The 27,907-nt window shown below is 43.0% G+C and overlaps 1 protein-coding gene across 7 annotated transcripts in view; it reads left to right on the top strand.

The window, feature by feature from the left end:
• Window positions 1-512: 512 nt before the first annotated feature.
• GALNT1 (polypeptide N-acetylgalactosaminyltransferase 1) overlaps window positions 513-27,907 on the top strand; it is a 73,973-nt gene continuing 46,578 nt past the window's right edge. The window contains exons 1-4 of one of the 7 annotated variants that reach the window (XM_084857544.1): window positions 586-1,147; window positions 3,933-4,197; window positions 25,166-25,330; window positions 26,558-26,781. In XM_084857544.1, coding sequence (XP_084713670.1) covers window positions 26,643-26,781 — 139 coding nt within the window. In that variant the 5' untranslated portion in view covers window positions 586-1,147; window positions 3,933-4,197; window positions 25,166-25,330; window positions 26,558-26,642. Of the gene's footprint in view, window positions 1,209-3,891; window positions 4,198-25,165; window positions 25,331-26,557; window positions 26,782-27,907 lie in introns of all 7 variants that reach the window. The other 6 variants (XM_084857541.1, XM_084857540.1, XM_084857539.1 and 3 more) reach the window with 6 other exon arrangements.

The raw sequence follows: 27,907 nt of genomic DNA, 5'->3' as shown, positions 1-27,907 counted from the left end.
AAACCAGTAGCACGTAAAAAGGCTGAAGTTCAGCTGGAAGGTCTGATACTCTTTATTTTTTTTTGCTCCCGGACAGTTGCTTTCAATTTCTTCTTAATGTAAATGGCAAGGAATATGGGGAAAGCAGAACGTAAAATACAATTTCGGCATCCTGTACACACTTAACTGGTAGTTAACCCCACTGAGGTCAGCATTCCTGAAGCCACAGCCAGACAACAACCAGCCGCGTTTCTCCGCGGCCCTTCTATGAGGTTTGGTTTTGGTGCAGTTTGCATGATTGACGTAACGTGAGCTGATGCCACGCCCCCTCGAACACCTACAACCCCTCCCCTCTTTCCCTATCCCCCAGTCTCTTCTCCCTTCTTCGCTCAAAGCAAGGCGAGCCGGGCCACGTGACTCAGACATCCGGGTCACCTGTGGGCGGGAACACGACCCCTCCCCGACGGGGAGTGGGCGGAGTCAGGTGTTGCGGGCGGGACTGGGTTGGGCGCGCCTGGTGCGCGTGCACGGGCATTGAGGCGACGCGCTCGGACCCTGCGGACGCGCTCGTGAGGTGGGACTGTTAACGCCTCCTCCGCCCTGTTCGAGAGAAGGAAGTCGCTGCCGGCTATGGAGACGCGGTGGTGAAGAACGGCACCGAGGAGGGGCGGCGGCGGCCTGTGCGAGGGGATGCCGAGCCGTGCTGGGGCCGTGGCGCTGAAGGCGGCGGCGGGCTCGCTGTAGCGGCGCGGCGTCCTCGCCGAGGCGACCGCACAGGCGGGAGGGCGACCGACCGACCGACCTCTGCCTCTCCCCTCGCCGGGCTCGGAACCCTCGATGCGCTTGTGACGGCCGGGCGCGAAGTCCGAGCGAAAGGCTCTCGCCGTCGCGGCGGCGGCGTTTGCCCCCCACCCGGCGGACGGAGAGGGGCCGCTCTTTCCCGGGCTGAAGGGACGGGCGCCGGGCGCCCTCCTCGGCTCGTTCCGCGCCGGCGTCGCCTCCTCCACCGCCAGGGGGACCCGGTTGGCGGGAGCGTGGCGGCGGAGCTGCTGCTGGCGACGTCTCCTCAGCCGGGCTCCCGGAGGCCGTGGCAGCGGTTGGCTGAGGAAGAGCCGGGGGCGTCTCTCCTCCGCCGAGACAAAAGGCGACAGAGGCCAGCTGGACAGAGGTGAGTGGCTTCCGCTGTATATTCTCGGGAGCGATCGCTCTTCCTTCTCCCGTCATGGCAGGTTAGTTCACACGTACGTGCTCATATCGCTTGATGACTTCGCAGGAGTTTAGCGTGTCGGCGTCACGGGTCTGACATCAGGCAGAACTTTTCATCTCGCTCGAATGGAGTGAGGCACTGCGCGCATCTGCTTCCTCTGAGGAGGTAGATGCCATGCCCTTTCTTTTGTACTTGGGTGGTGCTTCGATTTTATCTTAGTAACCTCCGTGTGGTGCAAGTTGAAGGGCAGATTGAAAGGTGGTGACTGGCGCAGGGCAAGTGTCGTGATTGAATGGAGATTTGAACTTAGCTGTCCCTAGTCCACAGGAAGCACTTAATAAATCGCCTTACTGAAAGGGATCTCAAGTGATGTACATGGATAGGTGAACCTGCCCTAGCAGCCCAGTTCTATGCATGTTTACTCAAAAACAAGTCCCAAGTGTTCATTGGTGCGTACTCCAATGTGAATGGGTGAAGGATTGCAGCTTTAGTCTCTTTGACCACCCTCTACAGGCTCTTGCTCACCCAAGTTATAAAAGCTGGCAGGATCCATTCATTGTAGGAAGGCCCGGAGGCGTTTTACCTAATAGTGAGCTTCTCACCTGCTCAGTTTTCTTTATTCCCCTGTAAAAACTTGATAATTTTCTCTTCGCCATTCCCCAAGTGCAAAGTCAGTGCTGGCTGTAGATGTTCTGCTGCCTGAAGTGGAGCCCAAACAGTGTGCCTTCGCCAACACTTTAAGAATACTTGCTGCATTCCGGTACCAGGTCCTGCCTTAGTCCACCCCACCCCCCAATTCCTGTGCCATTTCTGCATGGATTCCCACTTTTCTTGCTCCCCCTACCTCTTCCTCCTCCTCTGTCCTCTTCTTCCTGCTTGGGCTGGCCTTCTCCTGCTGCCTCTTCTTTACTCTGCTGCCTTTCCTTTTTTCTTTCACCCCACGGCTTCTGCCCCCCACTAGCTACCTTCTTTCCCCCATTGTTCCACCCGCATCGTTGATTGGTCAATAAGTCTCCCAATCTGTTGACTTCCTGCTTCCTAGCTGCTGAGTGTGTCAGGAGGCAGAAGTGGTGGGCATTGAGTGGGGGGCATGGGGGGGGTCTGGTGAGTGCAGGGCACCTGCACCGGGGTTGCTGCCCCCTATCATAATTGTACTAGTTGTACTGTCTTCACATTTGTTTACGTGGCCATAATTAATAAGTGACTAATACGATGTGTTCTTTTTATGTGAGGGAGGTTGGTTAATAACCCTGAAACAACTTCTGAAAAGATCTTTGTTCCATAAGGTAGGGATCCTTAAGGTAGCAAGTCAAGTTGCCCGTGGATCCCAGTGACTTTTTAAAAAGCATTTATACTCTGCTCTTCAGCCAGAAGGGCTCCCAGATGAGTAAAAATGAGACTCTTAAAATACTGTGTTCCTTTTTTCTGTGAAGATGCAAGTTTCTCTTTTCCCTTAATTCATGACTGCTAAATATGGTCAGAATTTTCAGCTTGCAAGGTCTAATTACTTTTATCTTTGTTTGAAACTGAAAGGTATGAAAACACTAGATAAAGGCAACTGCCTATACAGTATTCGCTATACAAAGTGATTTTTAGGCCATAAAAAAGTGACTCAGGAAAGCTTATCCCCTCAACTGCTGGGGGCCTAGGAAATATAAGCTGATAGCTATGTATCTAATATATTTCATTTAACCAGAAATCTTTCAGTAACAGAATATCCTCTGTTTACAGCAAGTGATAGGAGAAACCAATTTATCTCGTGAGGGATGGGGAATTACCGAACTATTGAGGGTCTGGGGAGCAGTGCTGTCATGCTGCTAAACTCATCAGTTCTGGCATTTATATTTAACTTCTCTCATTAATGCAGGATATGTTTGCAGCTAGTTTCTAATGAGAAGTTTCACATGTGTTTGCAATCCTGGTAACAGAACTTGACAACCTTAATAACCTTTGCTATCTAGATAATCCAGCCTTAAGAACTCTCTGTTCTGCTAGTGCTAAACATTATTTTTGTGAAATGTGCCTTATCCTGGGGGAGTGCTTAAGTTCATCATTGATTTATTTAGTTTTCCAGTGCTGCTATATATGAGTCTTAGGTGCTGAGCAATGCAAGGCTCAGCATCTAATAAAGAATGTATTTAGTGGTTGGTTTACTTGTGTGGCTGAATTCTGGTTGTACCAAGTAAGGTGAGCTAGATGGCATCTAATGTAGAAATATCATTGTACTGTTAATGATGTATGTCAGATGGGTGGTAGTATGGTAGTATAAAACCTGTTTCTGGCAGTATAACATAGCTTATCTTGTCTTTTCTAAGCTGTTGGTCTTTTCACTGAAGGGAGGAATCCTTAAGCGCGAATTCCTCTGAAACTTGTATTATGAAAGAATGTAACTTAAAAAGGCGTTTTGAGGGAGAATATCAGCTGCTTGTTAGAGATAGAAAATTGGTGTTTGAAGATTGTCTGAATTCTGGATAAAATAAAGCCAGTATCTTGGAGGTTTTATGTGTATTCAGTTCTGATTTTTTGTTAATACATACTTAAGGTGTTAAAGGATTCTATGTAAGAATTTATTAGTATTTGTTTTAGTGACTCGAAGCTTAGGCTGCTCTGTAATTGACAAAACCAGCATAGTTCAGGTATCAATCTTACGAGATGGTCCTGTCTTCTATGCTTATCTGCAAGGGACAACTTCACCTGTCTTCCAGCTGCTGTGACATCCCTAGGCATTTTTTTTTTTTTAATTGAGGCGACGCGCTTGGAGCCTGTGGACGCGCTCGTGAGGTGGGACTGTTAACGCCTCCTCCGCCCTGTTCGAGAGAAGGAAATCGCTGCCGGCTATGGAGATGCGGTGGTGAAGAACGGCACTGAGGAGGGGCGGCGGCGGCCTGTGCGAGGGGATGCCGAGCCGTGCTGGGGCCATGGTGCTGAAGGCGGTGGTGGCGGGATCGCCTCAACTTTAACATGTTTACTCTGAAGTGAATTCTGTTGAGTTCAGTAAGAGTTATTTCCTGGTAAGTATGCTTAGTATCACAAACATAACTTCAGGATCAAGTTGTATCTTAATCCACAATTTGTTTTTGAATATCTGGGGGTTGATCCAGTCCACTATAGATGCAGAGGCCATATGTAGAGAGGGAGTTCCCAGCCTAGGGTTTAAGAGAGCCTCGTTTCTCCCCTTTGAAGCAGGGAGTCAAACCATTACATTTTGGGGGTCTGTCCAAGTTCAGCTGCAACTGAAGTTCCAGTTCAGGCCAATAAAAGCTCAAACTGGTTTGGTGCACACAACCAACCAGTTCAGATCCAGTTCTCATGAGAACTTAAATATGAGGCATTTATACTGATTATTTGCATAGCCACCAGATGCATTAGCAGTACACCTGCCACCTACAGAGGCTGGCTAAGCACTGTATTATTGGGGGGGCGTACTCTGCAGTGCAGAGCAGTGGCGTCCTCTCTCCTTTCCTTCCTCCAGTACATGCACCGCAAACCCTGAGGTTTGTCCCTTCCTCTCCCATTCAGATTTTGGTTCATACCTATTCCTCTGAATGGGACCTGTTTGATCTTTACTAAAAGACAAGAAAAGTAGAAATAACATTGTTTCCCATTTATTTGCCCCAATTTTGGGTTCAGATTAATCCCTATTTCAAACATATTCCTACTTCAGTTTACATTTATATGTTATGCACATGAGTATATGTCTAGGCCACTTGATCAACACCAAATATGCCCTATGTTACCTGGCTTGTATGTGAGGCATTACAACATATATTTTATGTTCATCTTTCCTGTTGTAACTTGTGGGTGGACCAAAACCCATCCACAAATACAAGGCATCCCTCCAGTTCAACCTCGTCTAATGCTTCCAAGGCCCAGCCTTGGAAAAAGCAAGGTGTCGAAGCCTGTATAACAGGGATGGGCAACTTGTGACCCTCGAGATGTTTTGGCCTATAACTCCCAAGATCCCTCACTATTGACTGTGCTGGCTAGAGCTATGGGAGTTGTAAGCCGAAATAACTGGAGGGCCACAAGTTGCCTGCCGTTGCTGTACAAATTCAAAGTTCATAAAATCTCCAAGATACTGGCTTTATTTTATGTGCTCATTCTGATTCTGAGTTTGTTGTGATGTTGCCAGTGAGTGTAATGCATCAATTGTTGTTTGTTTGAGCTTTTATTCTGAACCTGTAATGTGAGCCTCCCCCCCCCCCCCCGCGCTTCTTTCCAGGTCAGGTGCAACAAAGTCTTTCAGTTAATGGTTCCTATTTTGCTTCAGGAAAAAATAAAGCTTTGTTCCAGTTGTTTGTTCAGATTTGGTTTGACTCCCTGCTTTGAAGTTCCCACTGCCCTCCTGTTATGGAGAATGGGAGGTCTGCTTGGGCTCCCGTATCCCTGTTTAGCACCTGGCCTTCCCTTCCATAAGAATATAGGAAGCTATCTTATACTGAATCAGATCATTGGTCCATCTAACACTGACTGGCAGTGGCTCTCCAGGGTATCAGGCAGGAGTTTTTCCAGCCCTACCTGGAGATACAGCGTATTGATCAGGGACCTTCTGCATGCAAAGCACATGCTCTGTCACTGAACTGTAGCCCCTCCCCTGCACCTCTTAGGCTGCAATCCTATACACATGTACATCCCAGTAAGTCCCATTGAACTCAGTGGTATAATCTGGCTTACTCCAGAGTAGACATGTATGGCACTGTCAGTCTCGCATTCTTTCCTCAAGGGGAGGGGGAAGATGCACGCATGCATCCCATTTCCCACAGTGGACTGTTGCACTGAATGCCAGTATGATTTGGGGGACAGAAATGGAGGACTGGCCTCTATGCCATTGGGGTCTTTTAAAAATGTTTTTTTGTAGTTGTACTAACAATACATGACCGTTGACAGTTAGATATTAATGCATTAAGTGTTTGAGTATTTCAATAAGTTCCCAAAGGAATATCTATGGAAATAGGATAACTTCTGCTTCGTAACTATTTCAGATTGTGGCCTTGGTATTCCTATATCTCAACTCCTTTTGTGTGTGTAGGATATTGATTCAACATCTCACTTTACTTTTGTCTTTGTGTGGTATTGTACAATAGTTATATACGGAGAGGTCTGTTTATCTTTTTATGATTTTTAAGGTCATGTGGAATTAAATTAATAATGAACTGGTAAAAGACTTGTGTGAAAGCGACTTCTGCAGCATTTTAATAATCAATTCCTATTTTCCATAATGGTAGAAGTAGAATACTTCACATGCCCTAGAATCCTGGAAAGATAAATGCATTAAGCAGTGTGGTGTATTTAAGAAACATCTGGTTTTGCTGCACTTGGCAACAAGTCTGAAGTAATATTACTCCAGTAAATATTAACATACTGCTACAGAATAATCTTTTAAAAGTCTTATTAATAAGATCTCTTGAAACCTCAAATACCATTCACTCTCTATATTGCAGAAATGCCATACTTGAAGATAAATAGATCTATATATCTATATCAGTCTAAGACTAGAACAGTGTTCTTGCTACCAACTTTCAAATAAAGATGTGACTAAACTAGTGGACTAGGAATTTCCAACCATAGCACTTTACTACAATAGGTGACTCAGTAGCAGTTGTTTGTACTTCCATAAAGGAAGTGAAGTCTTGGTTTCTGATTTCTCATCTCTTTTGTCTGCAGAACCTTGAAACTTAAATGCATTCTTGTTCCCTGTGGTATAAACTAGGCACATTTCCCCTGCCCCCAATAAATGTGTGGTCTGTTCTGATTACACTTAAGCTGTTTAGGCTCTCATGACCAATTTATTGTTGGAAAAAGCCCTGTGAAATACTTTGCTAACTAGAGTACTGTGATATGTGAATTAAATGAATTTTATGAATGAATATTAAATAATATTTTGAATATGAATGAATATTAAATAATTGATATGTGAATTAAATTTAATATGAATTAAAGTTCTACAATTTGTACTTCCAGGTTAAGGTAGCTATAGTTTAGTTCTAGTTAAAACTGGCCGACCTTTCTTATGACACAATTCTGTAGATGAAGATCAGTGAAAGCATTTCATCTAGAATCTTCTCTTTATGAAAGAGACTGATTTTCCTGACCATTTTAAATCTGTGGCTCTCATGTTAAGGTAGGAAGTCTGTGGACAGAGGTTTGGGCAGGGACAGTCTGTCCCATCAGGAAGCAAAATTCAGCTCCTTACCCTGCTGAGCCTTCCACATTTCACCTTGCCATGGCAGGTGTTCATTACCCTCTGAAGATGATGAGTGGAGCTGCATCTTCCTCTCTAACTTGGACTATGGGAGGAGATGAAGGTGTCTCCTTCATTTGCATTGAGTTTTGGAGCAATGCAACTGTGGAAAAGTTCTAATTGCAAAGATGAGCACCACTAGGCAGGGTGGATAAAAGTCAATCTTATGTAAAAGCAAAAAACAATAATGATTTATTATAATAGAATTTATAACCATATTTAAGAACAGTAAATATAAAGTTTCTCAAATAACTATGTTAATATTAAATCTGAACAGAAGTATGTTAATATGTTAATATTAAATCAGAACAAGAAGGCCTTACAGTTAATCTCTAAACTAAAATAGCTCCGTACCAGATACATTGAAGTAACAGAGGCATTTTTATGTAAATGAAGAACCAATTGGATCATTTCTCAAATATTTATACTCTACCTGTCAAACATAAGTATTTATATTTCACCTGAATGAAAATACCGTTCTACTATGCCCAATAACTATTAGTCAATGGGACATAGGTCTGAAAAAGAGGTGATCATTACCATCTGGAATGAATAAACAAAGTAGCCCTTTTTTGATAGTCTATGACGCTAGTAAAATTATTAGCCATGATGGTTGTTAGTAATGAGTAGCGTTCCCTGGAAAAAAAATCTCGTGTGTTTTTAAATAGCCCTAAAATACATAAGACTTGTTTGAGGCTACAGGTTAGGCTCTTTTGCCCAATTAGGGCCCAAGAAAGCTCAAATTGACCAGAAAAGATCAATAATGTATTGAAATAATGTTTGGGGGGCAGCAATGAAAAGGTGCAGAACATGGTGTAAGATCTGTAAATCGTGTGGAAAACTTGTGTTTTAGATTTCATTTATGGACAAAGTTGTTCATAAAGGCTGAGCTGTGGTCTGTTGCTACATATTCTATGCACTGATCAGAGACCAATTATACCTTTATTGTGATAACATTCCTGATGTAAAACAATACTCTCCCCTTATCTGTCAGAACAGTTGCTTCCAAATACATTGGTCTTTACGTGGGTGATTGGTATCTTGAGGGATTAACCTTCCGCAGAAAGGTTCCCAAAGAGGCTTGCAACATAAGAAAAACAATACAAAAACATGTATCAATACATCATTACAATAAACAATTTAGTACCAGTTCATTTCAAAATGTAACATCTCAAATAAAAATTCATTCTAATAATACTAACATTAACACTTTTAATTAATTACAGAAGAGACAATCCCAGTAATTAAAACACAATATGTGTGGGGAAGGTGGGGGTATCCACACACACACATTGCTGTACTACAATATTTTAATGTTGTATTAAGTATCTCACAGAAACCTATATGTCTTCTTTATTTGAGATTGAAATGCAGTTTTTGCTGTAACTATTTAATTTTTAGCATTTTAAATCTGATTTTTAATGAAAACATGTACATCTAAAATATGTCTCCTTACTGGATGATTGGAATACAATTGCAATGCAGTTCTTTAAAAGATGTAGCGAGGACCCAGGAAATCGCAAGTCATGGCAGCCTTCTGCTTTAAGTAAATTGATGGAAAGCACTATGGCCAGAACTGTTAAACATACATACAAAACCAAGCTAGGCTGTGATGGGAGTCATTGCAGCTTCTGCAGAAGGAAGTCTTGCATCCCCAAACTTACAGAACTCTAAGAGTGCACCTAGTTGCATGGCTAACAATCTATTATTTTAGTTAAATTTTTAGTTCATTAACTAAAAACATGCCAATAGGGCAGTAGATTAAAAAAATGTTTTAAATAGAAATACTTATAAACTGCAGGTGGCAGTTGCCAACTTTGCGTACAAGAGGAAGAGGAACGTGTCTTTAAGATGGTGCTTGTGCATGGCACATACGTGCATAATTTAAAATGGATGTGCTTCTCCCCCTCTAAACCATTTGTTTAGGTACAGGTTATGCAGAAGAAATTGTTTGAATAAAAACTGTATTAATGATCCAAGATTAGAAATAATTGACAAGTTTATCCATTAGCTATGTTCCTGAATCTTTTTTTTAAATGAAGCCACTCTGCAACATCTCCCAAATTTGGCAGTTATAATAAGAGAACAGATCCTCTTAATCAGTAATTGGTTAAAAACAGGAAGCAGAGGCTGAATAGGACAACTTTATCAGTGGAAGGCAGTAAATAGTGGGTTCTCTCCAGGATTGTGTGAGGTATCCTATTGTTAGGTCTCTTAATATGAACTGCTGAATGACTTGTTTAATGTGGGTATAATGTAGATGTTATTGGTACTGGATTTTAATTGGTTTGTTTTAAGCTTAAGTTTATTTTAACTCTTGTTGAACTGTTACTGTTACGTTGTACAGTTGTAGTATATTTATAATTTTTATTACGGGAGCAATGCTATGGCTGCTAGACAGTGGCTGGATGGCCATAGCATATCTGGTTTTCTGGGAACTGACCTCGGAGCCCGTTCTCCGAGGTCAGTTCCCGGAGAAATGACCTCCCCCCACTTCCGTGCTGCCTCGGAGGCAGTGCGGAACAGCCCCATCCTTCACGCTTGCAAGAGGAGTGCAGAGCGGCCAAAAAGGGGCGTTCCAGGGCAGTGAGGGTGGAAATGCCTGTACGACACATCCAGTGTGTCGTAGAGCAGCCTCCTCCCCCGCTCAGCCTTCCCACGGCTAGACAGCCGCAATCGTCTGTCTAGCTGAAAATGCAAGGCAGCAGAAGCGTGGAGCGAATGATTCCCTCCGTGCTTCTCCTGCCCTGCATTGGATAGGCAGTTGCCTCCGAGTTCAGAGGTGGCCACATATCTGAATAGGATTGCACCCTAAGTTGTCTATCTGTCTGAATTGCTCTGAGCACAGTGAATTAGTTCTGTGTACTGAAGTAGAGAAATGGAGGCACACCTGCTTGCCCCTGTGCCCAAGGGCACTCTCAGCTAGGAGTACTTTATCAGGCACAAAGGCAAAGCAAGCCTTCACCCTCCAGCTCTGTTGGAGGAGGTGCAAATTTTCTGCTCCTTCAACTTGTGCCTAGGGATGTACGAAAGGGACTTACCTTGTCCCGCAGCTTTTTTCGCGGTGGGGGGGAGGCACTTCGCTTCTCCCCCCGAAGTTCATGCGAGCGGGGGGTGTCTTCCCGCCTCTCCTGGCTGAAATTCAGGCCGGGGGGGAGGCTTCCCGCCTCGCCCCCGGCCGAAATTCAGGCTGGGGAGAAGCGCCCCGTCTCCCCGACCACGAACTTCAACAGAAAAGTAAAAAAACCCAAAAAATGCCCCGTGATAGGCTACGTAACGATTTACAGATCTAGCCGTGATAGGCTACGTAAAGTCAGCCGTGATAGGGTACGTTAATCGTCACGTAGCCTATCACGGGTGACTTAAAAAAAAAAAAAGTGCGTACGCAAACGGCGGCCCCCATAGGGAGCCGCCATTTGCGTTCCTTATTTGGTCGCTGTAGTCTACGTAAAGATTTACGTAGACTACGGCGAAAATAAGGGCAACGCAAATAGCGCTTTTTTTTTTTAAAGTCACCCGTGATAGGCTACGTGACAATTTATGTAGCCTATCACGGCTGATTTTGGAAATCTAGCCGTGATAGGCTACGTTAATCGTCACGTAGCCTATCACGGGGGCGTTTTTTTTTTTAACTTTTCTTGGAATGGCGGCGGAGGCAGCAGGGCACCCCGCCCCTGTCGAAGCCCTGCCGAACCGCCGCTGCGACCCGCCACCGGGAGTGACATTCGGGAAAGGTAAATCCCATCCTGGGTGGGGGGGTGGGGAGAATTTCTCCCCGAAACTACTTCGGGGGGCCGAATACGTCGGCACTCGGCCCCCCGAAGTTTCGGCGAGAAATTCTCTGACACCCCTACTTGTGCCCCCTCCCCCTGCTCCACAGTTAGAACCTTCTGTGTTTGAAACATAGCATGAGGTCATAGACAACACTTTCCCTCTTGGAGGAGTGGGGTCCTGGCAACAAAGTTACTGTTGCCCCTGACATTAATTTTAAGTGAGTATTTATACTGCAGTTTATCCCAAGTACCTTTGAGGAGTGCTTCTGTTCCGGGCTTCGGTCAGGGTGGAATAGAAGCCTTGTAGTGTTTTGGGACTCAGGCTGGAGGGTGGGGGAGAGATTTCAGGATAGGAAAAAGAAGAAAAGGATACCGCTCTCCTAGTTTCCTGAAGCTTTCCCTGCTGTGTTGTATAGTGCTAAAGGGCTCAAAGTTGGGGCTGGCTGTCAGTTGCAGATTTATTGACATTTGTGTGGGGGTAGGGGTCCTCAAAAGGGGGAAAGGGCAGTATGCCAGAGTAAATGTTTGCATATTTCTGTTTTCTTTCTCCTTTTTTGTGTTATATTGTTATAAAATGCCTGTTTGTGTATGTATATGTGTGTACACATATAAATATATTTTAGATATGATATTACTTAAAATATACAAATGGTTTGCTGTTTTTTATTTTTTATCTTTTTCTTAAATTTCTTATTAATATCATTATGGGTTTGTGATTATTACTATTGCTTGCTGGCTAAACCTTTAATGTTTATTAATACGCGTTAATTGAATGGTAATATATGGCCAGTGGAAATGGATTGTTTGCTCCCATTCCTTTGCTATAAGTCTGAGGTTTTGACACTGAAAGATAAGGTTTACCGTTTGTGGTGTAGCGGATTGAAGATTTAATAATACTTGCAATGTTTGGAAGAGTGCTGTGTAGGTATAATCTGCAATTGGATTTATATTTGGATATTTGGTTTGTTCTTACTGAAGTTTAATATTATCCTTCCCCCCCACTTTGCTATCCTCCCCCCCCCCCCCCCGAGAATACTGTAATGTTGGAAACGGAAGATTCTGATTATGTTGTTGGTATTGTTTATTTCATTTATAAAAAAAATAAAATAAAAAAAGATTCAAAAAAGGGGGGAGGAGGAAATGTTTTCTCTCCCCCACCCCCCAGCCCGGAAACCTTTATATATAGTGCATGGTAGAGAGTTGCATCGTCAAGGCTGGCCTTAGTGGTCAACTAAAACTTTTCTTACCAGGATATGCGTCTTGCCAAGGGAGGGGGTAGAATTCCTGACCTTGCACCTGCTCCCTTCTCCAGCTCCAGATGTGGAGTTGTTAAGTGGGGGGATTATTATATGGTTGATGGTGGCTGGTTCTGTAGCCCCATCCCTGTACATGACACTTGACAAAAGAGGGTGGACAGGCCCCTTCCCCAAGGGGCTTACAATCGAAAAATAGACACAGTGTGAAACAACGGATGTTGGGGAAGGAAATAGAGGCCCGGGAAGAATTTTCGATTTAGTTATACTTCTAGTGGCTTAGTTACAATAGTGTATTGGGACTTTGGCTGTTCCATAAGCTTCCTACAAAAGCTGAGTTTTGAAGAAGCGTTTGAGGCTCAGATATGTGTTCTGAGAAACAGTTCTGGGCATAAGATGCAGAATGGGGGAAAAGGCAGAGTCATTTCAGGGCGCATGTTACCACTGAATGACTGAGGGTGGCAGACCTGTATGAGTGAAAGTCACAGGAAGGAACACGTCAGGATATAAGAGCAATGGAGGGGAGCAAAACCATGGAAGGGTTTAAAGCTGAGGGTGAGAAGCTTATGCAGGATCTGGGAAAGGATAGGAAGACACTGTAAGGATTTAGGGGGAGGATCACATGGTTAGAGCAGTGAAACTTCTGAATGATTTTTTTTTGAAAGAGTGCTGGATAGACGTATGTGGATGACGGTGAAACAATGAGTGGGTTGAAGGTCATAGTAAATCACCCTGTGAATAAGCCACAGTGGGTGGGTTGTTTGCTGAACAGCCCACGGTATGCCTGACAGACAATCGGGCTTGGCATAGCTTGGTCTCCCCCTCCTTCCCCTGCAGGCCTCCAGCCAGTTCCGGCATGTATCTCAGGCACCTTTGTGACAGACCCCCTCTTGTCTCCTCTTCCTGGTCCCCTCCCGACTCTGATTGCTACCCCTTTTCATTCACCACTTTTTTTTTTTTGTAAAGGGATATTGTAAGTTTGTAAAGGAAGAAGTGACATGATTGGGATATGGGCCTAAGGAGGAAATCCCTAGTTCCTGCTCTATTTATAATAGTTTACCTTAGCTATGAAAGTAGGGTCAGTTGTCAAAATCACACTGTCATGGTGTAAGGGAAATGCACAGCTCTTTGCTCACAGACAGAACACTCAACTCTGAAATCCTCCTTGCTGAGGTAGTTAGCATGAGGAACAGGAACTTCTATGAGAAGCCTAACCAGTCTGACAATGGTCCGAATGGTTCCTTTACCAAGCTTTCAGTATCCTGTGAAATCTGAATGGAAATTGAGATCAAGAAGTCCCACAAAGAAACTTTTAAAGATGCTGATGAGAGGCAATAGGGCTCCCCAGCTTGCATCTTTAACATGGAACCAAAAGCTATCAACTGTCTCTTCAGGGTATTGGCATGTAGCTCCTATCTCAGGCCATCATTGAGAGAACAAGAAAGACTTGACTTCTTCACCGAGAGGTCACTTACCTTTTCTCCTACACCAGTGAGAGTCCTTCCAGATGTCCTAATAGGTCTTGTTAGTGGTCTCCTTTCTGGATGCTAGGAAAAGCTGTACCGCTCTAGCCTCATATCCTAGTTACTCAAGCCTGATCTGCTCAGTCTCCAGATATGTAGGTTCAGCCACCTGGGATCTGAATGAAAGAAAAGGCTGTGGCTAGGTAGATCTCTCAGTTGAGAATTTGGGTATCCTCCACTGACAACTTCACCAGCTTAGAAAGTCATGGGCAATATTTCTGTCTTGGTGCCATTACAGCAACTTCTACCCTCTCCTAATTTTCCTGAGCACCTTGTTGGGCAGAGAAATTGGAAGGAAGGCACATGTTGGATGACATCGCTGTGGACAGGATAGTGAATCCATGATCACCATCCTTTCAGAAAGAAAGTCGTTGTATTTCTTTGGGACTATAAAAAAATTCTGCATCCTACTGGAGATATGGGTTGCCAAGCTGTTTTTTTTCCCCTTCTGTTGGGCCTGGAGTTTCAACAAGTATGCAATTAAGAGAGGCCCTGAAAAGCTTGTGCCCTGTGAGAGTTAAGGTTGTCAGATTTAGATTCACTATTGACATTCTAGTTCTTTAACCAGAGTGTTCCTTATGACCATGTCACCTACCATAACCCTTGCAGCAAATTGTACAGCATTGAGGCTAGAGTCAGTCGTATAGGCAGTTGCCTTAATACTTTTTTTCAGACATTGTTTAAGGTGTGGATTGACCTTGGGCACCTCCCCCAACATTCCTTTGCCCAGAGGATAGATGCCCTATGGATGTTGGAGCTGCCACTCTGCTGGCCATAGCAGAGGTTTCATGGGATTTACAGAAAGTGACATCATTTTTCCTATTCTCAGAATTCCTCAGGGTGTCATCATCATCCTAATGGGCTATGGCTCCCTCAGTGTCTCATCCCCATTTACAGGTCCATGGCTCCAGAAACTAGTGCAGCTACCAGGCCATGGTAGGGGAACCAGCAATCATTCTGTTGTAGTATCCCTGACATATGAGCTTCATAGCTGGGTGAAAGAGCATCCTGTCTGAAAGAGGCCTCCTTCACTGCCCCCTAATCACCACCTCAAAACCTTTATGTGGATGGGATGGGATCTGGGAATTAGCTTTAGGAAAAATTGCTCTCATCTCCCTGGTCTTTGGCACTGACTTTTCCTGCTCAGGACCCTGTGACTGGGGCTGTGCTAGTTCTAGGGTATTTAGGACCTTGGCTAGCAGTGCAGGGAATTCCTTCGTGAAAAAAGGCTGTTGCAGACTGGAGCTGCATCTCAAGGCTCTGTCTACTTCCAGTCTGAAGAGGTGTGTGAGGAATTGGAAAGTTTAGAAACACCTTCATCTTTAGAGCTCTCCTCATTGGGGAGTGGTTCAGACTTCTGCCCCCTGCTCCATGTTGAAAAGCATGCAAGTTTGCGAAGGGTGTTTGCAGTGAGCCTGATGATCAGGAATAGCTTAGTGACTCTTCCCTCATTTTTGCTTCCCCAGCAGGCAAGTTTTTCAGGGAGGGGCTATTTGAGCCAAAGCTGAGCAGCACAAGTGCTGTCTCAGAGGATGAGGAAAATGCTGTTTTGCCCTGGGACCTTTCCCCTTTCTGAGACTAGAATGGTGGATTGTGCAAGGCTGGAGGGGTGGGGAGAATGGTGGAAAGGAAGGTGATGCCTATTGAGGTTGTATATTAATACACATTTGTGTAGAGATAGAGAGAGCCCCCCCTCCCCGGTAATTTTCACCCCTGTTCTGTTACCTACAGACTCTTTCAGCTTTTCCAATGGGAAATTTGAGGGAACACTGAAAAAAATTCCTATGAAATATTTTCTCATTTGGAATTAGGGAAATGCTTTTTAAGACATTCAGAATGTGTAGCATGAAGATATTTATGTAATCTTCAGTGTTATTAGAGTTTTGTAATGCTAATATTTTCAAGAATATGTTCGTTTAAATTATTTTTATTCATAATATGCTATAATGGCGACATCTGCATGTAACAGTAAAACATAACTTAGTGCTACATGTATGAGCAGAAAGGAGCCCATGCAAAGCACTGAGGTCACAATCTCCCTGCTCCCATGTGACTGGTTAGAGGAATAAGTGAGAATTCAATTTTGCTTTTGCAGATTCCTGGCTTGTTACGTGAGAACCAGGAATTATGGTTTAAAATAAACCCATTTGTTAAACAAGCCAACCCAGAGTTTGTTGGCTCGCTTTAGCAATTGAATAGAGTTTCTTTTATACCACAATTCCTAGTTCACAAGTAGCAACACTAAATTCTGATTTATTCCTCTCAGTCGAGCAGGAAGAAGAGAGGGGCGATGGGGAGTCTGTGAACCTTAGTGGGTTCCTTCTTGTTCATGCACATAGTGCTAAACTTGGTTTACTGTTATGTGTGAACACTCGCTGTTTGTGATGATGGCATGCTGTTTAAGAGTTCAGTGTTTTCATTTGGTTGTATCCAGGCATACTCATACTTCTTCATACAGCGCGTAGTTAGACTATGGAATTAATTTCCACAAGATGTAGTGATGGCCACCACTTTGAATGGCTTTAAAGGAGGATCGGACAAATTCATGGAGGATAAAGCTATCAATGGCTATATGCTACCAGCAGTCTCAGAGGCAGTATGTCTATGTATACCAGTTGCTGGGGAACTTGGGCAGGAGGGTGCTGTTGCACTCGTGTCCTGGTTGTGAGTTTCCTGTGGGCAGCTGGTTGGCCATTGTGTGAACAGAATGCTGGACTAGATAGACACTTGGCCTGATCCAGTGTGGCTGTTATGTTCTTTTGAAGTAGACATAGAAATTAATGAGAATTAGTTGTGACTAAGTTCCATTGATTTCATTGAGTCTACTCTAAGTATGAGGAAGTCTGGATACAACCCAATGCTGTTAAGCAGCCTTGTGCCCTCCAGAGGTTTTAGACTATGAGTCCCATCAACCCTGATGATTGATCATGCTGGAACTGATGAGAAGTAGTTCAAAACATCTGGAGAGCACTGGATTGGGGAAGTCAACTCAGTATCTGAATATGCTGTTAGTCCTTAATACTGTGATTGCATGACTTGGTTCGCACATCACAACTACTGTGGGCTGTTTAAACTCTGGGTAGTCATGAGGAAGCATGCTGATGCCCCCCCCCCCCGAGCTAAATGACCAAGGGATGCTCTGCCACATTGGTATATACTTGTGTTTGTCAATATTCCATTCATAGTCCTGTGGATTACATGTTATGTAGCTTAGTTCCAGATTCTATAAACAAAATTTGTCTGTGGCATTTTGTGCTTAATGCATGGTGGTATAGTACTCTCATGTGCTTCTTTTGATCATGTTTAGAGAAGATCAGTATTTTGGTTTGCACACATTCAGGATCAGAATTTACCACAACTTTCTCCCCTTCCTCTCTTCCAACAGTTTTTGCACCTCCCTTCATTTGGCGTGCATTCTATCACCTTATGGAAGTATCATAGAAGTATCATAGAATCATAGGGTTGGAAGGGGCCTGCAAGACCATTGAGTCCAACCCCCTGCTCAGTGCAGGAAGCCTGATTCCCAGGCAGTCTCCCATCCAAGTACTAACCAGGGATGACCCTGCTTAGCTTCCAAGTTCAGATGAGGAGTAGACATTCCATTATCATCTCTTACAATCCTGTTATCCTAATGCCATCGCTTAGACAGCCAGAACAACAACAGTGATGCACAAGAGGGAAGTGTCAGCAAATGTGGGGTAGCCCTAACCTTTGCAGAAGTAAAAAAAAAAAAAAAAGCTTTTTTTTGGGGGGGGAACCCCTGAGCAGAAAAACCCCACCAGCCCAATGACAACTAAGCCATACTCAGTGCGTATGAATTGCTGACTGAGGGAAACAGCCTGAAAGCTGGGCAGGAGGGCAAAATGGAATGGAGTGGCTGGAAAAATTAGGATGGTGCAAGCAACACATAGAAAGAAAGGTGCCTACTCCCTTCACTTGCTCTGGGCAGCCTCCTGCCTGAGAACGATGGCTTACCACCACATGTGCAACATTTTGTTGTGGTGCCCCACTTTTATAAACTAATAGCTAATTCTTTATGTAGCCCAAAAGTACCATTCATGCACAAGGGGGGAGGTAATAGCATGCTTGGAAGAGCCCCAAGGCTGGCAGAAGTAAAATAAATCAATCTTTTTGGGAGGGAAAATAAGGTGGAAGCGCCCCTCCCTCCAAAAGCCCAATGAGGACTGTGCTTGCTCAGCAGCCACAAAAATGTTGGTTGTCTGGAAGGGGGATTGAAAACCTGGTGGAAGAGGAATGGAATATCTTAAAAGAAAGTGAGGTATGGGTGACTGACTGGCTAGAACAATAATCAGGAATGCTTATTAATGCAGCATTTTGTTGCGGGTCCCAATTTTCCCTGCCTAAATCTAAGTCACCTCTAGAAGCAAGGGGCATTAGTCTCCTTCAGCCTTTTGATATTGGGAGTAAAAAGAAACCCATATTGATTATATGAATACCAGCTATTTATGCACTACATAATTCTATATATTTTGTGATGACATAGGATTATAAACAAAACCAAGCAGAACAATTCTGTACACTGAAATGAAACTGCTATAAACTGCCATAGTAAGCAGCTATGATACTGTGACCACCTTTAGTAGTTTTAGGCCTGTATAACATCATCAGATTGGATATATTTGGATAGAGAGAGATTGTCTTTACAGGCAGGCATTGGTACCAGTTTCATCAATATTTCTTATGAGGTAAAACATTGGTCCTGGAAGGAGAGTTCATTGGTGCTGCCACTCTCTAAATGGCCCAGGCTTATAGTTTGGGAGATTCCATAATGCTTGTAACATGCTTATGTAGCTAAACCTTCCATTCATTATGAGGTAATAATCTCAGCATGGCCTCATGGGCTATTGCTAAAGGGGAATGCTGCTATCACTAAAACAGGTTGTCCTCACAATATTTCAAAGGCTCCGGTCATTACACTTATACCATAGGTAATGTGATAAGCGCACAAATATGAAATGCAGTATATTTAGCAGGTAGAACATGATATTGAAATTAGAAGCTTAAATTTTACATGCAATTAGCTTTTATTAGCAGGTGTTGGAGATAACCAATAAGGCTTACTTTTGCTGTGTTGGCTAGTGCCCCTATAACTTTATGGCACTTGGATGCCTTAGCATGGGTATGTGGCCGTCCCAAATTTTCATGCGCTATGGTTTTTGATGCAGAAGTCTCCATGGGAAGGAGAGAAGGGTTCTGTGAAAAGCCTGCCTTCCATGCTGTATTTTTTCACATCTGTTCTCAGCTATTTCCCCAATATGCTGCTACTTCAGTGCCTTTTTAAAAAAGTTGAAAGTGTTTTCTGCTCTGTGATCCCACCCAGTTTGAACAAAGCTGTGAAGGGAAAGTGAAGCCCTCACATTAAAGGAGAAATCTTATCCATGCTCTCCCAGATTTGCAGCACCTAGTGATGTGGGCTTTGGGGAGGGGGGGAATGAATTGGAAAATGTTCCCATGCGATTTAGACTAATTTGCATTGGAAAATGATCAAATGCCCTAGAGCAGGTATATGGAGGCTCAGGCCCAGGGGCCAAATTTGGCCTGCCTGGTGTCCTAGTCCAGCCCTCTTGGGTCCCCCAGATGGCCATACCCCTCTCCCCTGACCATTGACTGTTTGGTGGTTTCCAAACTCTGTGCAATTTTTCCCTAAAAGGTTAAAATGCCTTTCTAAAAGGTTGAAATGCCTCTCCTAAGCTTAGTTTAAAATGTGCTGGTATTTTGGGCCCTGCCCCTCAGGCCCCTGAGAGCTTTTCCAAAATAGAAGGGCTGAAAGAGGTTCAACACCCCTGTCCTACAGAGAGATCTAATTTAGTATGTTTCTCTTGTATGTAGTAAACAACACTTAAAAAAGTACACCATGTTAAGTTTTTCTGCCAATACACCACAAGTATTTGACCTGAAATATTTAAGGGAAAAAAATTAAAGCCTGTTCTAATGTGATTTAAATATTTTTATTTATTTTATTTAATTAAATTTCTTAATTGCCCATCTGGCTGGTCACCCAGCCACTCTGGGCGATGTACAACAATACAATTTAAAACAGTTAAATTATACGTTAAAACATTATTTAAAAATACCCTAACCCACCCCAAAGGCTGCCTTTTCAATGTGTGGTGGAAGCTCATTAAAGAGGGGCATGGCGGAGTTCCCTAGGGAGGAAGTTCCACAGAGTGAGGGCCACCACAGAGATGGCCCTCTCCCTCATCCTCACCAGCCTAGCTGTCCTGGCTGATGGGACAGAGAGAAGGCCATCCGAGGCTGATCCTGTTAAGCGGCCTGTCTGGTGTTTCTGGAGGCGCTCCTTGAGATAGGCTGGGGCCATAATATTATATTATGCAGCTGTTTTTATTGGAAATTTAAAGACAACATATTCTTCCTTTATATTGGTTAAATTAAGGAAAAACAAAGGTGCTAAAAACTCTTGACACACTAATATGTTTTAGCAACCTAAAGAGCTATGCATACTGATAACCACTTATCTATTTCACTGGAGTTCAGCTCTCTTCCACTAAGGTTGTTGGTGCACCTTCAGTTTTGTTGTCAACTACTTATCCATTCTATGTTGTAGTTAGACATATATGTATTTCAGTGACATTTATGTATTCTCTCACATACTTGCTATAGATAATCACCTGGAAAACATTAATTACAACTTTGAAACTGCCAAGCTTGCCTAATAATGTATTTGCAATTGGCGTCCATTCAGCGTCCACAGAAAATAAAGTGGTGGAAAAATGTCCATTCTGGAAAATTTTCTGCACATCACTGGCTGCATCTCAAGACTTTTGTCCTGATCAGCTCTACTTGATTTTAATTGCATGATGGGGAATGTACATTGCTGTACATCCACATTCTGCCTTAGCTGTCAGGGTGAAGATGATTTAAATCATTGATACAATCATCAAGAAAACGTCTGATTTTAAGTCAAGTTTTCCAATTCATGCATTTTGTTTATTTAATGTATTTCTGAATTGCGCTTTCATTCAGTGCTTGAGGCAATTTTACAATTAAACCATACAAATAATAAAATAAAATAAACAATTCCAAACAAAACCTGGCTGCTATAACAATGAAACAATACCTGTTTGCAATAAAATAGAACTATTATATTGCTCAGGGCCAAAATGTCTGATCATGCAGCTCATATATCTTTGATCCTACAAAACCTGTATTGATTTACTGAAGAATTTGCTTGGTTTCCTCTGTGGTAGGCATGGAGAACCTCTGGCCCAGGGGAGTTCCGCTCCATCCTGCCAGCTTCTTCCTCAGGCCTTGCTCCCTCTCCCAGAAAGGAAAAGCTCTTATCTCTCATCAGTTTCTGATTGGAGTTAAGAGTTTTTTTTCCTGCTGGGGAGATTAATTCCCTCTCCTCCTCTTCCTCACTTCTGCTACAAACAGTTTTGCATGAAAAATCACCAGAAGGGATGGTATGGGTTTGTTGGGTGTGTGGGTGTGTGTCTTGAAACATGCCTTTCTGTCTTTGATCCAGCACTAATAATAACACAAGATTTGCATCACTGCAATTTACATTAAACCCAAAATATTCAGCGATAGCCACCAGCAGAGAATGTCAAACAAGCCTTCCAGCTCAGAATAAGTGCATTCTATAATTTTCATTTGTTCATTTGGTGCATTATTATCTGCTAGTCCTGTGGAGCCTAAATAAGATGCATGTGGTTTGGATTCAGAGTGCTCCCTTAGTTGATATATGACTGGCTTTAAAGGCTTGGAAATGGCACACTCCATCTGACATTTACTGGGAGAATGGAACTTCTAGAATTGGCATTTCAAGAGCAGTGCCACACATGTGAGGGTTATACCTTTCACCAGTGTAATGGCATATGGCAGCCTTGTCCAACATGATGCCCTCCAGATATTTTGGACTACAACTCCCATCAACCCTAGCCAGCATAGTCAGTGGGCAGGGTTGGTAGGAGTTGTAATCCAAAACATCTGGAGGGCACCATGTTGGGGAAGGCTGGCATATGGGATCCCGTATGGAATTGGATGTCTTTCTGGAAGTGCTTTGACTACAATAGTATTGTTTCTAAAAGGCAACTGCTGTGATGTGGTAATCTGACTCTTTGCCAAGCGTGTGTGCTCTCTTTCTCTCCTCTCCCTCTTCCCAAATCGCAACCTTCTCACCTGATTATTTCCTTTTTATTTTCAGTCTTGTTTCTTATCTTCCTATGTATCTGATTGAAAATGTGCCATTTTTCAATAAATCAGAGATCCAGACTACTCAGCTTTTCAAGATTATGTAATAGAGGTATAATTTGTTAGAAATCTTACCTTTTCTGTTATCTTTGTTCCACCCGAAGAGATTATTTGTTTCAGAACTTTGTTCTAAGCAGTTATAATTCTTCTTCATTTCTATAGTTATAATGCAAAATGTGATTTTGCAAAAAACAGCAAGAGTGTATGTTGGCATGCATAGATATTATAAGCCATTCATCTATACAAGGCAACATACTGTTGCTGCCTTGACTTCTATTTCATTTCAGACTCCCACTGCATTTATGGCAGTTTGTGTTGGTGTAGAACTGTCAGCTATATGTCTTCAACACCAATATGACATGAACTATATAGTAGCTTCAAGTCTTCTGGCTTTTAACTTCTGTAAATTTGTGTGGAGGAGAGTTGTCCTTCCTCCACACATGAAGGCAGAGAACCTCTTGTGGGTGATTAAATTTTGTCATAGAAAATATCAGTCTCTGAGAAACCTAAAACTTCAGAGGAAGAGTATCTTCCTCCTCTGTCATTTGACTGCCTATCTAGAGATGACATATAAAGGCGCTGATACCTTCAGGCATGTCAGACTCTTCAGTTTTGGCATTAAGGGCACTGGGAGGAAAAGCCTCTGTCCTTGATTCCTCACCTGTTTGGATCTTTTGATGATAGACTTTTTCTAATGGGTTCTGTATCATACTCAAGGAAATTCTGCATTTAAAAATAACTGTCCTGGGACAGTTGTTACTGATGTACTGAATTTTTGAGAGTTATGATTTTTGACATGAAAAGTGGACTTTCATGGAGGGGGCACTAAGATACCACTCTCTCTTAGTGGTATTTGGAAAATGGTCAGTCTCTAGGTAGAGGTGGGAATGACTCCTGTCTGAAACCCTGAAGAGCTGGTGCCACTCAGTGTAGACCTAATCTAGCATGTGGAGGTTCTACATCTGGCTTGCAGCGCCTCCTTGGATTTCTCTAGGGGTTGGGGCTTTGCTTCCAAGACCTGCTGTCTGGAAGAATCCCCACCAGAGGAGTCCCTGTAGTTATCTCCAGAGATAACAGTGGAGAATCACCAGCGTGCTGCTACTCCTCCCAACACAGTGGCACTCCAGCCGCCACCTAGACCAAGGATGCTTCACCCATACCGCATTGTCCTCAGTGTGGGAAGACTCACCATGGGTGTGTCCCCAGCATGGGTGTCTTTAGCTGGTGCTTCGGCTGGGGACTGTGACATCAGGGGCATGGTTACACCTTTGATGGGGCAGGGCATGGCCATGCCCCCTGACATCATCCAGCCCACAAAAGGCCAGGTGAGGGGATTATTTGGTGCCCCACACCAAAAGTCTTTCCCACCCCTTGTGTAGATAATACTGAGCTTGATGGAACAATGATTTGACTTTATAAGACAGGTTTGTGTGTTCAATTTTTACATGCCCATTTGTAGGATATGTTGCTGCTTCAATGCCATTTTTAGAGCACCTTCATCGCTGCTTTATCTCAGCTAATCACAATTATGTCATGAACATGATATCAAAGTGCAATGTATGCAACCAGATTTTGCTGCATGATACATCCCTGAGCCTTCCTATTACCCTTGCACTGGATATGGGCAGAGGAAACATGTACTGTTGCCCAGGCAACTGGCAATACTCCCTGCATATGGGCAGATGGGTCTGAGGCCTGCCAACCTGCCCCAGGGTTGGGCACCTTTGTTATGAATACTTGGGGCACAATGCAGACTAAGACTTATATCCAGAATAATTGCATCTGATCAGGAGTCTGTTTTCCTGAGGCAGAATTTTTCCATAAAGGAAGGACACTTGGAAGCTAATCTGAACATGCTGTACTTGATATTTCTAGATTGCTAGTTTGTGGTAGGATGTAATTTTCATGAGAGTCCTTACATAATTTTTAGAGGTGACTATATAAAAACAATCTTCACATGTGTGAACATGCTGGAAAGGTTTACTAGTGAATAAGAGAGCCTACTTAACCTTTTTCTGTTGTCTCTGGTAATTTGGAGGAAGAATATCAAAGTGTTATCCCAGGGAGTTCTATATTTTATGTTTTAGTCTTAGACTGGTTGTCTCAAAGTTTTTATCACCATCTCTATACTTCAGTGGTATGCAGTGGTTAACCCATTTATAATGTCTGAATATGTTATGAGCAACTCCTTCCATTTAGTTAAATTCTTAAACTTCTTTGACAGTTCTGAGGAACTTAAAAGTAACTTAACCGGATTAATATCGTGTTTGTTAGCTTCTCTATCTAAGCTATAAACAAAACCACTGGAAATGCTGGCAGAAATTATCTTGAGTGCTGTACTGTTCTATCCATCCGACACAGCTATTTCAAACTTATTAAATATTTGTTAGCTAACTCATTTCCTTTAGTTTGATGCATGGAATGCCCAAATTGGATTGTTATTTACAAAGTTAGGGCTGTAAATAAGAGACCATGATCATACCCATGAAAGCTGGTATGAGCCAACAGTAAGAAATGCCTTAGTCACCTCCCAATTAGACTACTCCAGCACCTTCTACATGGGCTGCCTTTGAAGAGTTTTTGGAAACTTCAGCAGGTGCAAAATGTTACAGCTAGACTGCTGTCTGATGTGTGTTATAGGGACCCTTATTGCATTCATTTTGTGGCAATTGCACTAGCTGTGAAATTGTTTCTGAGCCCATTTCAAGGTGTTAATTCTTACCTACAAAGCCCTAAATGGCTTGGGGCCAGAATATCTGAAGGACCACTTGGGCTTGTTTCAAAGCAAGCAAGCAAATAAATAAATAAAATCTTTCACTAGGACTCTTTTCCATGACCATTGAAGGCTGATACTGTGTCACAGCCTGTTGACGCACGGAAGAATAGCAAGTTTTTTTCAGGTTTAGACAACCTCATATTAATGGTATGTAATGGGTAGCATCTTCATTTTCTAGCTGTTACAGAGGCAGGCCATCCATGTTCCAATTGCTTTTGTGGCTATGAGGTGCACAGTAGAAGCATAACATCTTACCTGTGGAGATGACTACAACTTGTTCATGTTCAGGTCTTTTAAATGTTTGGAAATGAGAGAGATGTCCCAAGCAGTAATGAATACAGTGGTATGTATTGGGTGCCTATCTTAGAGAGTAAATAAAAGCAGGTAATTTCGTCCTAAATTTTCATTGAGGGCTACCATTCTCTGAATAATGCGAGGGTATTTGACTTATATGCAGAGTACATCATGAGAAATGCCGGGTTGGATGAATCACAGGTCGGAATTAAGATTGCCGGGAGAATTATCAACAACCTCAGATACGCAGGCGATACCACCCTAATGGCAGAAAGCGAAGAGGATCTCAAGAGCCTCTTGTTGAGGGTGAAAGAGGAGAGTGCAAAAGCTGGTTTGAAACTCAACATTAAAAAAACTAAGATCATGGCATCTGGCCCCATCACTTCCTGGCATATAGAAGGGGAAGAAATGGAAGCAGTGACAGATTTTATATTCTTGGGCTGCAAGATCACCGCAGACGGTGACTGTAGCCATGAAATTAAAAGACTCTTGCTCCTTGGGAGGAAAGCTATGGCAAACCTAGACAGCATAGTAAGAAGCAGAGACATCACCTTGCCTACAAAGGTCTGTATAATCAAAGCTATGGTTTCCCCAGTAGTAATGTATGGCTGTGAGAGCTGGACTATACAGAAAGCTGAGCGCCGAAGAATTGATGCTTTCGAACTGTGGTACTGGAGAAGACTCTTACGAGTCCCCTGGACTGCAAGGAGGTCAAATCAGTCCATCCTAAAGGAAATCAACTCTGAGTGCTCATTGGAAGGACAGATAATGAAGCTGAAGCTCAAATATTTTGGCCACCTAATGCAAAGAGAAAACTCCCTGGAAAAGACCCTGATGCTGGGAAAGATTGAAGACAAAAGGAGAAGGGGACGGCAGAGGCTGAGGTGGCTAGATAGCATCACCGATGCAATGAACATGAACTTGAGCACACTCCGGGAGAGAGCGGAGGACAGGAAGGCCTGGCGTGCTATGGTCCATGGGGTCACGAAGAGTCGGACACGACTTAACGACTGAACAACAACAACAATGAGAAATCTAATTTCAGTATCTGATTTTTGTTATAAAACACAGCCCATTTGGCTTTATTTTATTGAGAATGGGCATGTTCAGTAAGATCTGGCTCCGTAGAGTGCCTATGCTGCAAGCAGTTCACTTTACCAAAGCATCTTTTTTGAACACATGGAAATTCAAGAACGTTAACTTGCATATTATATTTTGAATAAGGTAGTTGATTCTTCAGATTCTTTAACTTTTGTTTTTCTTTTCTTCTCCACAGATGCAGAACATGATCTCTGAAATGGAATTAAAGCAGTGTCATTAAGTCAAATGCAAAAATAAGTGTTTATTGAAGTCAAAGTGCCATGAAAAAATTTGCATATTGCAAGGTGGTTCTTGCCACCTCACTGGTTTGGGTCTTTTTGGATATGTTTTTGTTACTTTACTTCAGCGAATGCAACAAATGTGATGAGAAAAAAGAGCGAGGCCTTCCACCTGGGGATGGTGAGTACATACTTTCTTACCTACAGATGTTACAACTTTCAGTGATCAGAAAAGCTTGATTTCACACTGAATCAGATTAAGTTGACTTGTGCCTCATAAAATAAAATATGAATCTGTTTAAGATCACTGAATTGATATATTGGTATGAGAAAAGTGTGTTTACTTCTTAAATTATCTAGACCAGAATTAGTGCCGTGATTTTTATTTTATTTTTTTGTTTATCTCTGAACAGCAGACACCCCCCCCCCATGCTGTATCACAGACCGTTTGAATTCTGTTCCATTTCAAAAGTAATTTAGCATGCAGCATGATGGGCTGTTGTTTGAAAAACGCAAGTGCAAAATTTGCTTGGACACATGGAACTAGTTTGTTGGATGCTGGCTCTCGTCTATACCAAAGGCACACAGCTGATGGGTGATAATGTTGCACTGCAGGGGACCTATTCTAGCAAGTCTTAGTAGTGCTTCAGAAATATGGGGAGGGTAAAGAGGGCAAAATAAGCTGTGCAGAGGCATGCTCAGTCTTGCATTTGAGCTTTGGTGGTGGGGAAGAGGAGATTCGGAAAATGTCTGTTTACATTGTTTACATACATTGAAAGAAAGTGGTTTCCTTCCTCCATTCCTTCCCGATAGCATTGGCTATGGGACAGGCATTCTGAAGCTAAAGTGATTTACCAGAGCCCGCCTTGAGCGACAATGAGCCAGTAATTTCTAGAGTAATGTATTTCTTCCACAATAAGGAAATCAGAATAATCCTAGCATTGTGGAAAACTTCTGGTACTCTTAAGATCCCATTTATCATGACAACTGTAATCATCTATTAACTGCAGTCTGTATTTAGTGTTGGTTGGCCAACAGGGCAAAATCTTAAACACTGTATCAGGCCACTCTAGGGAAAATATTGAAAACCTTGCCCCAGTTCCAAATCTTACTATGGAAATTGGCAGCTTGTAACTAATTCTAATTGCTGTCATTCCCTGTAGAAGCTTAAATAATTCAATCAAGCCTCCAAGCAGTGTCATAATGCACCCTAGAAAAAACTCTTAACAATCATTAAACCAGCTGGCATTACACTTTTTGATTAAATGTGCTAGTACACTGAAGACTTGCTGTTGGTAACGCCCAGC

Source organism: Heloderma suspectum, chromosome 5 (genome assembly GCF_057233095.1).
Source record: "Heloderma suspectum isolate Gila_16-S chromosome 5, 16-S_ref, whole genome shotgun sequence".
NCBI lineage: Eukaryota > Metazoa > Chordata > Lepidosauria > Squamata > Helodermatidae > Heloderma > Heloderma suspectum.
Note: the sequence above shows the minus strand (reverse complement) of the source record. Positions and strands in the feature narration are given on the sequence as shown.